This window comes from Rattus norvegicus, chromosome 5 (genome assembly GCF_021556685.1).
Source record: "Rattus norvegicus strain SHRSP/BbbUtx chromosome 5, alternate assembly SHRSP_T2T, whole genome shotgun sequence".
In the NCBI taxonomy this organism is placed as follows: domain Eukaryota; kingdom Metazoa; phylum Chordata; class Mammalia; order Rodentia; family Muridae; genus Rattus; species Rattus norvegicus.
In genome coordinates, this window is record NC_141538.1 from 135,046,832 (window position 1) to 135,060,473 (window position 13,642).

The window sequence follows — 13,642 nt, forward strand, 5'->3', positions numbered from 1 at the left end:
GAAACTGCTCCTGGATCAGGATCCATGATGAGTTCTCTGCCTTCCCTGAGATGCCATGCTCTGCTTTCTCACACACACACATACACTCACACATACACACACAACACATACACACACACTCACACACACACATACACACACACTCACACACACTCACACGTACACACACAACACATACACACACACTCACACACACACATACACACACACACTCACACACACTCACACGTACACACACAACACATACACACACAACACATACACACACACACACACACACATGCACACATCAGAGTTCTTGGATTTATTCAAATACTCATGAAGAACTGGTATTAATAATGGTGTCTTGATTAGAAGACACCAGAGTCAGGAAGCTTCAGCTCAAGTTCCTTCTAGATTAGTGTTCCGCCGGTTCCTTCCTTTAATATTTAAATTCAGTCACAGCCTCCTCCTATCAGAGAGGGGGTACCTCCACCCAGTCTACACTACCCGAGTGCCAAGGTGCTGAAGAAACAAATGTTACAGTTTAGACTCAGGCACCACCCAGTGACGCATGATGGTTATGACTGGAGAATCAGCGCCCACGTCATAACTGTTGAAATCTTGCTACATCTGTTCAGAGAACAGTTTATCTGTGTGCTAGGGCAAAAGGGCAAGTTAGTTGCATTAAGGCTTCTAGCTAACAGGCACACTATAATGGGACCTTAACATCCCAGCTTCGAGTGTACAGGGAGGGCTTTACAGGAGTTAGCAAGTATCTTAGGGCAGAGCTTCCAAGCTGTGGACTTCTTCCAAGCAGAAAAGAATTGGTAGTAGGAAAGGTATATGGCACATTTCCCAAGATGCCCTAGAGTGGTGGTTCTGAACCTTCCCAACGCTTTGACCTTTTAATACAGTTCCTCATGTTGGGGTGACTCCCCCACCCCCACCCCCAACCATAAAATTAACTCATTACTACTTTATAAGTGTAACTTCGCAAAGAACATAATATAAAATCTGTGCTTTCTGGTTATTGTTGGTGGCTCCTGTGAAAGAGTCATTCAACTACCAAAGGGGTCATGAGCCACAGGTAAAGCCACTGCCCTAGTCCCAGGGCTAGAATTCCTGGCTCCTATCTCTGATCTTAGCGTCTGATGTCCTTCCTTCCATGCGGGGCTAATTCCAAGATTTGGTCCTCCTGGTGTTGTGAACGTAGACCTTGACTCCTAGAAATATGGGTACCCATAGCCATCAAGAAGCTGCTGCAAGGAGTGCCAGGATGGACAGGATCCCTAAATCACATGGAGGCCCCTCCCTAAACTTCACCCCAAAAGCCCTTTGCATCTTCATGCCTCGCCTTATAGGAAAGAGAATCCTTTTTCCTGGGAAGTCCCTCTTTAATGTTACTGTACCACCTTCCCTGAGATACTGTGACTGTCTGGAGCACTACATGACTGTGAAACACCAACACCTAAAAGTACCACAGAGACACATTCCCAGGAAGAAATCGCCAGTAAAAACATCTTTCCTATTCCTTAACTTTGGTGGTGGGAGTTTGCTTTTTAAAGTATTATTTATTTTGTACAGTTTTAGTTTGAGCAATTTTCCTCATGTCCATCGTATTCCAAATACACACCAAGATGGTTAAATAAATGTAGCTATGTGAAATCAATGGAGTTTCTCAAGGCAGCAAAACGTTCAGCAAATGTTGTGGAGTGAAGAAATAAGTTCTGGAGCCTGGGCGTTGAATCATTCCACACACATGTTTACAAGAGAATGTCTTCCAGGAGACTGTCAGTGTCCATGCTTTTGCCTCCAAAGCCTCCCACAGGCAGGGATCCATGATGACTCCACATTCTATCTAGGAGGGCAACATCCCAGGAAGAGTCACGGCTTGTGCTGCCCAGGCCTAGTTCTCTGAAGACCTACTTTCCAGACCTAGAAGCCAGCGGCTTCAGGTAGAGGTGGATACCATTTTTGGAGCGCAAGATCAGCTGGGGGACCTTAATGGGCATCTTTGAGGGATCCAGGGAGAACTCAAAGCGCAGTAAACAAAGGGCTGTGACCACCTTCATCTCGTTCATGGCAAACTGCTGCCCGATGCAATTCCTGCAGCAAACAGCACAAAGAAGCATCAAGCTGTTGGCTAACCAGACTGATGGAGTCTGGTATTCTTTAGGGGCCCACAAAAACCAATCACTAGTTTTGGACACATAATGGATGGTTGATCTGTTAACTTGGACTTAAAAAAAAACATAAATCTTAGGGGCATGGTAAAGGCCCCTTTGGATAGCTTCACATTGGGAGTTCTGGCTGGTAGTCTCTCACAGAATGAAAATATCTGTCCTGCCCATTCCCCAGGAAAAGTGGCAAAAGGCTCCTATGTCACAGAGCACTCTAAAATGATGCCCCCCACTGCAGATGGCATTCACTTTTCCTCCCCAGCTGTGAGGGCCTGGGAAGGTTGTCTCTCTCCCTACCTGGGCCCTGCAGAAAAAGGCATGAAGGCAAAGGGATGCCGTCCTGCAGCATTCTCAGGAGAAAAGCGCAGTGGGTCAAAGACCTGAGGAGACAGATAGGGCTTTCTTAAGTACTCAGCAAATCCTGGCAGAGGGTAACCCCACAGCCTACTCACTGTCTGACCTCCAAGATGCAGTACCTCTGGATCAGGCCACACAGTACTGTTCCTGTGGAGGGCGTAGATGTGCAGAGAGATCAGGCTGCCTGTAAGCAGAAAAGAGGCCTGAGAGCAAGGGATCATGAGGCAGCGGGGCCACCTCCACATTAAGCCTGAATCCCCTAATGTCCCCCGTCTGAGACACCAGCCTCTGCTGGTTCACTGCCGGCGACACTGAGCTCTTGATCACAGTCATAGTACTTTAATAATCAGCAGCAGTTGCAGCTCCAATATCGCAGAACTGAGCAGAGTGTCTAACCCAGATGTCTGTGGGATTAAAACAAAGAACTGTGAACCTACCCTACCACAATGGAGAACAAGCAGAAGCTGCTTCTTAGAGCCTGTTGGGTTTCAATTCACTAGCTCTCAGGAAGTTGATGTAATAACAAGAGATACCATTCATTCAATGCTTGCTATATGTCAGGCTCGGGGCTGAACACCTTTATGAAGCCACAACACAGAATTGAACATGTGAGTGCATTTTTTCATAGTCTATGTGAATCACCTCCCTGGAGTGTCCAGGCTCCAAGCACAATAGGCAGAGTGTGCATGAAAACCCTAAAAATCATTGTCTTCTTAAATTCTAACAGTTATGGACAATACCTTCTTCCTCCCCCTCTATGCTCATTTGCTTTTTTATGTTATGCATATCATCACAATTTGGTTGTTGAACAGTAGTACCATAGTAGAACGACTTGATATAGTTTTAAGCATAAGAAAAAAAGAGAGAAAGAGAAAATTTTCAAGCTATAAGAACTCCTCCCCAGAGAACAGTGCAGCAAGTGTGCCCAGTGATTAGCCATGCCTGGTCCTATCACACTAATGGTCAATGAAACCCAAAAGCAAACCCAACTCTCACAATTCCTCAAAGGAACAGTGAGTGTGTGTGTGTGTGTGTGTGTGTGTGTGTGTGTGTGTGTGTGTGTGTGTATTCCTTGTTATTTCAATCCACAGGAAAATGAATCCATATAACCACCCTGAAACCTAGAAGAAAAAAGAACTTTATATTCTCTGTACAGAAGAAGGAGTTGGGGCTTGGGGGCAGAGGCAATTTTACTCATTCTTTGTGAGCCTGGTGCTTAGGCCCAGGTCTCTGCACAGAAAGCCTGAGCTCTCTCCACATGGTATAAAGATAGTCCAGTGGTCCAGGCAAGACCGAAGAGCATCCAGAGGACTTCCACTCCAGCCTCACTGTTTCCACCACCTACCTGCAGGTAGAGAGCGGCCATCCACGAAGGTGACTGGCTTGTTGAGCTGGCGGTATACTTGGGGTACAGGTGGGTAGAGGCGGAAGCACTCCTTCATGCACATGGTCAGGTAGGTCATCTTGGCCAGATCATCCCTGCCAGCAACACAAGACACTTGAGAACTGGGAACAGTGGGGTCCCAGGAGAGTGTAGGCCCCATCACCAACCTCAGCACAATATTGTTTTCACTTCCTGTCCCCATCATACTTCCGACAAGGAGTCACAAGGGCTCCAAGTGCCTAAGCATAATGTAACACTGATACCGTGTAGACCTAGCAAGCTAGAAGGAGAAGGCACAGGATCCTAGAGACATTTGTGCACCCAACCCTCAAAGGCAAGGCCACTTTTGTGTCATATAGAGCCATGCTAAAGTAGCACAAGGGATATTTCTGTACTTTCTTTTTTATAACCTACAGTGGGAAGAGGGAACTTGTAGAGTCTACCTCTAGTAGAAAGACAAGTCACCAAGTAGAGGGATAGGGTTACCATCCCACAGTCAAAAATTCTGACCCAGAATTGCTCCTGTCTGAAAGAACTGCAGGGACATAAAGGGAGAAGAGCCTGAGGAAAAGGAGGTCCAGTGACAGGCCTAAATCAGGATCCAGCTCCAGGGGAGGTCCCAAGGCCTGACACTATTACTGATGCTATGGTGTGCTTATAGACAGCCCTATAAGAGAGGCCCAACAAGCAGCTAAAAGTGTCAGATGCAGATATTTACACCCAACCAATGGACAGAAGCTGGTGACCCCTGTGGTTGAATTAGGAAAAAGCTGGAAGGTGACTCTGTAGGAAGGTTGACCAGCAGAGTCAACCACCCTGTGTCCCCGAGATCTCTGACACTGAGCCACCAACCAGGCAGCATACACCAGATGATATGAGGCCCCCAACACATATACAGCAGATAACTGCTGGGCCTGGACTTGGTCCGAGAAGATGCACCTAACCCTCAAGAGATTTGAGGCCCCAGGGAGTGGGGGAGTCTGGTGGGTTGGGGGTGGAGTTGTGAGGACATCCTCCTGGAGATGGAGACGGGGGACGTATGGGAAGTGGAACAGTCATTTCTGCACTTTCTGCTTGGCTTCCCTGTGGGCTTGGAAAGGAAAAAGGTAGCCTGATAATTTTTAGTTGAATGAACCAACCAATGTCCATGGGTGAATAAAGATAAACTCATACAAATACCCCTTTAACTACCTGGAGTCTCAGACCCAAATGTGAGATCCAACCATCAGAAGTCTATAATACCATCTTAGAGAGCCTCAAACTCCCAGTCACTCTCCCCACAATCATGACCTTTCATTTCTTGTACTATTTTATTAAATAAGCATCCTTGAAGTTGCTTTGGATTCTGGATAAAACTAAGTAAAAATAAAATACACATTTAATCCTTTGCCTCAGACCACCTACATGATTTTCTAGCATAGAATGCACAGCTCTCTTCACCTGAAGTTTAATCTTCCTTAAAGTCAATTCAAGCCCCTCCCCTTCACACACACCCCCGTTCCAGGCCACTTGAAGTTATTCTGTCCTTCTCTGGATTTCGAACATGTGAGTCTGGCTTCTGAAAACTCCCCAAGAGTAACAAACTGGCTCCTCCTCTCCTCTTCACACTTGCAATGTGTTCCAGATAGCACTTTGCTCATGGCTGGACCCCTTGGAGAGTTTCCTACATCCAGTAAATAAGCCTTAGTTATAAAGACTCCATCCTTCACATCTCTGACACTGGAATTACAGATCAGTCCTCCTTAGGAGAACAGAAATTCCTGATGTTAATAGGCCAATTTCTGTATCCTTACTATGTGTCCTGTCCAGTGCTAGAGGCACATCAGGAACTCAGTGGGAGGAGATTATTGTCGGGCTACAAAGGCCTACAAAGAGGAAACAGCAAGAGAGTCTGGTAGGACTCCCAGACACTCTGAAAGAAAGTTGTCTCTGCTGGTATCACATTCAGGACTTTAGGCTCGAGCTGAGGAACAAGGAGAGGGGACAACATAGAAGTTTTTAAATTTTGGCATTTAGAAATTAGTCTCCTTCATTATGAAGATAAATGAGGAGTCTGGGAGCTATGTGCTGGCATCGAAAGGCAGGAGGCAGGAGGCAGGTAGAAGGTAGCAGGTGGAAGGTAGCAGGTGGCAGGGGGCAGGAGGCAGGAGGCAGGTAGAAGGTAGCAGGTGGAAGGTAGCAGGTAACAGGTGGAAGGTAGCAGGTGGCAGATGGCAGGTGGCAAGGGACTGCCATTCCCAGCTGTCCTCTCACCTTCATCTCCTGCTTCCTCTTTCTCAACCTTCTCTACTCTATCCAGAAACCCAGCGGGGGTTCATATTCTGCCATTATGAAATCCAGACTCCATTGACAATTTTATGTGACACTGAAAAGCCTCCATTTGTGAAGAATGAATCCTCCCAAGAAAACTATACAACAAGGAAGCAACCTCACCTCACCTCTGGAACAGCTGTGATTGTCCTTGGCAGGCATTGGCAAGGTGAGTGCAACCCGTGCCTGGGCTGAGCAAGATGGGCCAAGCTCGCACTCAGATCACTCACCATTGGAAGGAGTCTTGGTCTCCTAGGATCCCACGGACCTCCTCCCTACATAGCTGCTGGTGCTCAGGGTAAAGGGCCATGCAGTAGAGAAACCAAGAGATACCACTAGTGGTGGTGTCATGGCCTTCAAACATGAATGTGTCCACTTCAGCCCGGAGCTCTGCATCTGACAGCTTGATCCCACTTTCATCCTGAGAGAAGGCACAATGAAACAGATGGTGGCCTCTGAGTTAGGGATGAGAAGAATGCCCAGCAGTAGCTGTCAGATTCTTGGTAGACGAGGAGTGTCCAGATTCTTCTGTTTCTTCCAAACCCAGCCTCGATGCTTCTAGTTCATGAAACCCTCCTAAACCCTCTGGACACATAACTGGCGACTTTATTCAATCTTGGTAAGTTCATTAGGGACATTGCTTCCAACTGGCAGGGGAAAACATCATTGTCAACATTTACCTACTGCCTTCCCAAAGGCATGCTGTGTACAAATGGATGACAATACCAGCTCTTTCTTATCTCAGCAACCTAGCACAGGAATTGACTCAGGGAGACACTAAGTGTTACGGAATCAAAGAAGGAAGTGAGGGATGAAATGGGGAGAAAGGAAAAGATAGGAGGAGGGAGACAGAGGTGGAAGGGAAAGAGGGAGGGAGAAAGGGAGGAGGGAAGGAAGGGAGGAAGGGAAGGAGGGAGGAAGGAGGAAAGGAAGGAAGGAAAGGGGAGAGAGGGAGGAAAGGAGGGAAGAGAATAAAATCTAAACTCCCAGGTTTTGCAACGCCATGATTTTTAGGGATCTTGGAAGTCTAGAAATGTCTTCAAGCTGCTACCATGCGGCCCAGGCTGCCAGTTCCCTAATGTCACAGCCCAGTCACACACATGCTGCACATTTTACCTTTGTTGATTTGCGCCATGGGTAAGCAATACATTATACTTGCTGGGCAAGGAGCCTGCTTCAGGAAGAGAGCCTAAAGACCTCCCTGGGACCAGCTGTCAGACAGGGTGGGCTATGTGCACTCACCCGGACACCCAGGAGAATGTCCAGGAAGTCCAGGTGCCTCCGCTGCTGAATCTTTTTCCGCTCTTTCTCATCCTGCAGTGCTGCCTTCCGCTGCCTGATGACCTCATCTGGACCAAGAGCATAAGTGTCATTGACTATTCTGGCCCTGCATCAAGAAGGGTACAGAGGATCCCAGAGGAAGAACCACGGCTTCCTAGTTGGTGTGGAGGGGTGAGGGAAGGCTTGAGGGAAAGGCCCACCTGTATGGTCATGGGCTATCTTGCAGGCCCGCAGGAAGCGGCGGCCATGTGGAGTGAGCCAGTAAATGAAGTCATTATGGTACTGGAAGGAGTCGATGCGCTGCTGCATCAGCAGTGTGAGGTCACTGACCGCCAGGTAGTAGCTGTTGTCTCTACATGGAAGGGCAGAGGGAGGGGTAGAGGCCTGAGCGACTTTCTTTTAAGAATTCCTATCAGCAATACCTCCTGTTCCTCTTCTTGCCCCCTTAAGACGCCTCACTAACATAAGTGTCTCCCACCATGAGTGGGCTCTGGACAAATCAGGGCAGGACATATCTCCTCTCCAAGCAGAGACCAGGAACCCCTTCCACCTTCCTTATCCGAGAGCCTTAAGTAGAGGTGCTCCTGACCTGTGGCCTAGGCCGCTGTCTCCTTTGCCGAAGGTGCACTTCATGAGGGTGTCCAGGGCCATGTGGCCTACGTCACAGAAGATGTCAAAGCTCTTATTTTCACTAGCCTTTTTCTCCCACTTGTCCTGGAATCCAGAAAGAGAAAGGAGGTAATGTAGGAAGGAGTGGGGCTGGCCAAGGAAGCAGGTAGGTTAAGTACAAATCTCTCTCTTTCTCCCTCTCTCCTCCAAATCCGGTCCCTAAGTCTTAGCCCCAAATGTGTAGCATACTCCCTGCTGTGGGCTCTCCCGGCTCTCAGCCCCAGTTCCCTAGGGACTTAGCACACCCTAATACTCTTCCCCTGTGGACCCTCTCACCCCTCCTAGCCCATCTCCTTTCCTAAGTGTCGGCTCCCAATACCTAGAAACACATTTTACCAGGAACATGTCCCCTGCGAAAATACTTATCAGGATTGAGAAAAATCCCCCACTAGGCAACACATAGCCACCCACCCTCTTAAGAACCAGAGAGGCAAAAGAAACCAAGGGCCAAAATGCCCACGCAACAAAGATAAGACCAGGTATCATCACCTAGAATTATAATCTTCCCAAACTAAGATGCCTAGACGCTGGCATAAAAACAAAATCAATAACAGCCAAGACCCCAGGGCTTAGCTATCTTATCACAGTAGGTCCTGAGAATTTCAACATGGCTGGAGCACAAGACAAAGACCTTAAAATAGCCTTAAAGAGGAAATTAATATTTCCCTTCAAGAATTCATGAAAACACAAACAAACAGTGGAAGAAAATAAATAGAACTGTTCATGTCCTGCAAGTAAAAACAGAACAAATAAAGAAAAACCAAACCATGAGAAATCTGGAAATTTGAAATTCCAACAGGAACATCAGAACCAAGCCTCGCTGACAGAATACAAAAAGAAGGAATCTCAGTCATTTCAGACAAAATAGAAGAAATGAATACCTCAGGCCAAACAAAAAAAAAAAGTTACACCTAAAAAGCTCCTGGCACAAAACATTCAGGAAACCTGGAATACTATGAAAAGACCAAATCTAGTAGTAATAGAAATATAAAAAGGAAAAGAAATCCAGGTCAAAGGCACAGAAAATATTTTCAACAAAATTATAGAAGAAAATTTCCCTAACCTCATGAAAAAGATGCTTATAAAGGTACAAAAAGCATGCAGAAATCAAATGGACTGACCAGAAAAGAAGTTCCCTTAGCACATAATCAAAATGCTTATGCACAGAACAAAAATATTAACAGCTACAAGTGGAAAAGACTAAGTAATATATAAAGGCAGACCTATTAGAATAAAACTGGGTATCTTAGTGAAGACTCTAAAAGCCAAAATGACCTGGATAGATAATTGACAAACTCTAAGAGATCACAGGTGCCAGCCCAACTACTATACCCAGCAAAACTTAAGCAATCTCTATTTACAAATCCAGCCTCACAGAAGGGAAACTCCAATCTAAAGAGGTTAATTATACCCAGAAAGAACACAAAAAATAAATAATCCCATACCAGAAAATCTAAAGAGGGGGGAAGAAACACACACACACACACACACACACACACACACTAACAACAACAACAATAAAATAGCTGGTGTCAAACACTGTTCAGTCATATCTCCCAAAATCAATGGACTTGATTCCCCAATAAAAAGACCCAGACTAGCAGAATGGATTTGAGAACAGGAGTCATCCTTCCATTGCATCCAATAAACACACTTCGACATTAAGGATAGACATCACCTCAAGATAAAAAGATGGAAAAATATATTCTAAGAAAATGGGGGGCTGGGGATTTAGCTCAGTGGTTGAGCGCGTACCTAGGAAGCGCAAGGCCCTGGGTTTGGTCCCCAGCTCCGAAAAAAAGAACCAAAAAAAGAAAAAAGAAAAAAGAAAATGGACCCCAGAAGCAAGCCAGTTTTTAATATCTGGCAAGATAGACTTTGGTGCAAAACTAATCAGAAGGGAGAGCAAAGTACACTACAGACTCATCAAAGAAAAAACAATCCGCTATGAGGACATTTCAAAAAAGGGCACAGACGCTTGTCAAAGCAACAGTGCAGCTTCAATCATATATCGGCACTCGCATATCAATAATTGGAGACTTTAATACCACACTCGCACTAATAGACAGGTCATTCAAACAAAAACTAAACAGAATGCTAGAGCTGACTGGAGTTATAAGCCAAATGGACCTAGCACATGTTTCCAAAGCATTTCACCCACACACACAAAAAAAAAAATTTTTTTCTCAGCACTTCATGAAACATTCTCCAAGATTGACCACATACTCAAGACACTAAGGAAATCTCAACGGATACAGGAAAGTTGAAATAACACCCTGCCTCTTATCTGACCACCACAGACTAAAGGTAGATATCAAGAACAGAAAGCTTACAAACTCATAGAAACTGGACAACACACTGCTGAATGAAAAATGGGACAAGATAGAAATTGGAGACTTGAATTGAGTGAATTCTAGAATTAGATGGGAAAATCTTGACTAGAAGGAAAATGAATATAGAATACATCTGAACTTATAGAACACAATGAAGGCAGTTCTAAGAGGCAAGTTCATAGCACTAAGTGCAGACATTTAAAAAATGAATGGGGGCTGGGGATTTAGCTCAGTGGCAGAGCGCTTACCTAGGAAGCGCAAGGCCCTGAGTTCGGTCCCCAGCTCCGAAAAAAAAAGAACCAAAAAAAAAAAAAAAAAAGAATGGATTTCATACTGTAACTGAAGAGCACACATGAAAGTTCTAAGATAAAACAGAGGATTATACTCAAAAATAGTAAAAGGTGAGAAATAGTCAAATTCATGATTGAAATCAATAAAATGAAACCAAATAAACAAAAACAACAAGAATTAACGAAACAGAGCTGGTTCTTTGGGAAAAATCAGTAAGGTGACAAGCACTTACTGCAGTGGTTCTCCACTTTCCTGATGCTTCGACCCTTTAATACAGTTCCTCATGATTTGGTGACCCCAACCATAAAATTATTTCATGGATACTTCATAACTGTAATCTTTCTACCGCTATGAATCATAATGAAAACATCTGATATGCAACCTCTGTGAAAGGATTGTTCAACTCCCGCAGGCTGAAAAGTTGCCTTATCCAAATTAACTAAAGGCAAAGAGAGAGTATGTAAACGAACAATATTAGAGATGAAGGGGGGCATAACAACAGACATCAAGGAAATCCAGAGAATCATGAGGCCATACTATAAAAATCCGTAATCCACCAGACTGGAAAATCTAAAAAGCACGGACAATTTTCTCGGTACATACTATTTGCCAAAGTTAAAATCGAGATCAAATAAGAAATTTAAGCAGACCTATAACCCTAGTGAAATAGAAGTAGTCACTAAAAGTCTACCAACCAAAACCAAAGGGTCCAGAGCCTGATGCTTTTAGTGAAGAGTTCTACCAGACTTTTGAAGAAGAGTTAATGCCAATACTCAAGTTATTCCACAAAATAGAAACAAAAGGGATATTGCCCAACTCTTCCAGCTCCAAGGCCCTAAGTGAGACCTGACATTGCTCTCCGTGGTAAGGTCTAAACAGTTGTGAAAATGTAAATGAATTTGGTAATGTAAAGTGTTTTATAATACTCTGAAATATAGGCAACCTTCAAACTCTCCAGTAGGGGACTTAGGTAGCTTCCCAGAACCAACTGCTGTAGCCAGAAAAAGGAAGGTCTTCCGGCAGAGACAAGTCCCAATTCTGCCTCCACAGCATACAGCAGAGAGGGGGAGGCAAAGCAGGCCTTTGGCACCATTGCTGCAAATGAGGACAGGGCCTCAGAGAACACCACTTGCTCACCCCGGGTAAATGGGGATGGGTATAGGGCTGGTCCTGCAGCCCACAGTTCTAGGAGCCTGCCTGGGGGGTGGGGGGGGAAGAGGACTCACCAGCATCATACGTGTGGACTCAGCAAATATGGCCACATAGGGCTTCAGCACATCATAATGGAAGCCAGGTGTGAGCAGCTTGCGGTGCTGGAACCATTTTGGCCCATCCAGAACTAGTAGGCCTTTCCCTGAGAAGGGAGGGGAGATGGAGGCTGTGGAGTCCAGGCAATCCTAATCTACCCCTGAGAGCTGAGATCAATCTTCCCTGCCCAGCCTAATCTACTAATAGGAGTCTGCACTCCATTCCAGCCCCTCCATCAGCTTGCAGCCTCCATAGTCCTATGACTATTAGACCTTCTCTCAGACCCTTCTCTGGAAAGCACCACCATTATAATATCCTACAGGGTCGACTCTAGGGTTAACTCCTCTAGGAAGCCACTCTTCAAGTGCGTACATTGCCTTGCCTCTTCTTGGGAGGAAAGCTGAATGGCCAGCGAAGAAAGGTGTCTAACTCCTACATCCCCTGACAGGCGGGAGCTCTCTTACTGCTCCCCCACCTCCCCACAGAGACACTAAGCTTAGGACAATGGAGGGATGACCTGTGTGGCACGGCAGGATTCTGGTCACTTAGCACCGGGGAACGAGAAGGTGGCGCAGAATGAGAGATGCCTACTTACCGATCCACTGGAGGAAGAAGTCATACACATCTGCAGCCTTCGGATCTGTAGGACAAGGGGACATCAGTCAAAAAGAAATAAGGCATTCTCAAATGAGGCATAGTGATGAATCCCACAGTGTAGAGATGTGGTCATTCTCTTCCCAGAGTTTAGACACATGCCCTGACCTCTCCCAACTTGGTCCCGGGGGCCACTAATCTCAGGAAACCCCACCCTCTTTCCAGTGCACCTTACCCCCGCGGCTGTATACAGCTTTCGCATAGTCGGGCTCATAGATGTTCAGGAAACCAACGAATTGTCCAAACCAAAGTGGGTGGGCATGGGGGAACTGTTGGGCCCAGGATACCACCTTGTCCAGGCTCCCTAACTTCTGGATCTGAAACAGTAACAGAAGACAAGGACCACTCAGAAACCCAGTATTCCCAGCAGAACCCAGGTTTCTGAGCAAAGAAGGAAAGGTGCTGACCAGGCAGATGCCCTCCCCCCCTCCCCACCCCCGGAAGAACCGCCTTCCATCCTCCCGTATCCTGTTTCCTGTACTTTTCTAATACCCTCTCCAGTCCCAGAGCTGCTGTTCTAAACCCAGGAATCCTTGTCACACCCAAGCCACTCCCCTCTAAGACCCTGGAGATTAGCCTACCACCAGCTGTGCCTTCTCTGCACAGCTCTGCGCAGTTCTGGACCCAGTGTTCTACAGAGTTTACTATAATCTCCCTGCAGAATCATCTTTCTGAATCCTGAATTCAGCCCAAAAGGTTGCCTTGTGCATGCATTGGCCAGGAGCAAAAGTGATAAAAATCACCTTTACCTATAGATCAAAGGGACATTTGTGGGGCCCCTTCCTCCTTTCCGGCTGGCATCCCTGGACTTCTCCCTTCTGCCCTGTCTCTCTTCCTTTCTGTCTGCACTTGAAGTGACTGAGGTAACACCATCTTGTCCTGACTCCATTTTGTGTCCACTTAGAGAATTCTCAACACTCTACCCCTCCCAATAGCCATGCATGTCTTGGCAA

At 46.0% G+C, this 13,642-nt stretch overlaps 1 protein-coding gene across 9 annotated transcripts in view; it reads right to left on the bottom strand.

The window, feature by feature from the left end:
* Nucleotides 1-1,522: 1,522 nt before the first annotated feature.
* Cyp4b1 (cytochrome P450, family 4, subfamily b, polypeptide 1) overlaps nt 1,523-13,642 on the bottom strand; it is a 38,489-nt gene continuing 26,369 nt past the window's right edge. For 5 of the 9 annotated variants that reach the window (XM_087660329.1, XM_087660330.1, XM_087660335.1 and 2 more), the window contains exons 3-13: nt 12,865-13,006; nt 12,631-12,675; nt 12,014-12,141; nt 8,084-8,208; nt 7,695-7,846; nt 7,456-7,562; nt 6,444-6,634; nt 3,865-3,998; nt 2,639-2,703; nt 2,460-2,542; nt 1,534-2,088 (exon numbers count right to left, since the gene is read on the bottom strand). In XM_087660329.1, coding sequence (XP_087516455.1) covers nt 1,905-2,088; nt 2,460-2,542; nt 2,639-2,703; nt 3,865-3,998; nt 6,444-6,634; nt 7,456-7,562; nt 7,695-7,846; nt 8,084-8,208; nt 12,014-12,022 — 1,050 coding nt within the window. In that variant the 5' untranslated portion in view covers nt 12,023-12,141; nt 12,631-12,675; nt 12,865-13,006 and the 3' untranslated portion in view covers nt 1,534-1,904. Of the gene's footprint in view, nt 2,089-2,459; nt 2,543-2,622; nt 2,704-3,864; nt 3,999-6,443; nt 6,635-7,455; nt 7,563-7,694; nt 7,847-8,083; nt 8,209-12,013; nt 12,142-12,630; nt 12,676-12,864; nt 13,007-13,642 lie in introns of all 9 variants that reach the window. The other 4 variants (XR_015687511.1, XR_015687510.1, XR_015687509.1 and 1 more) reach the window with 2 other exon arrangements.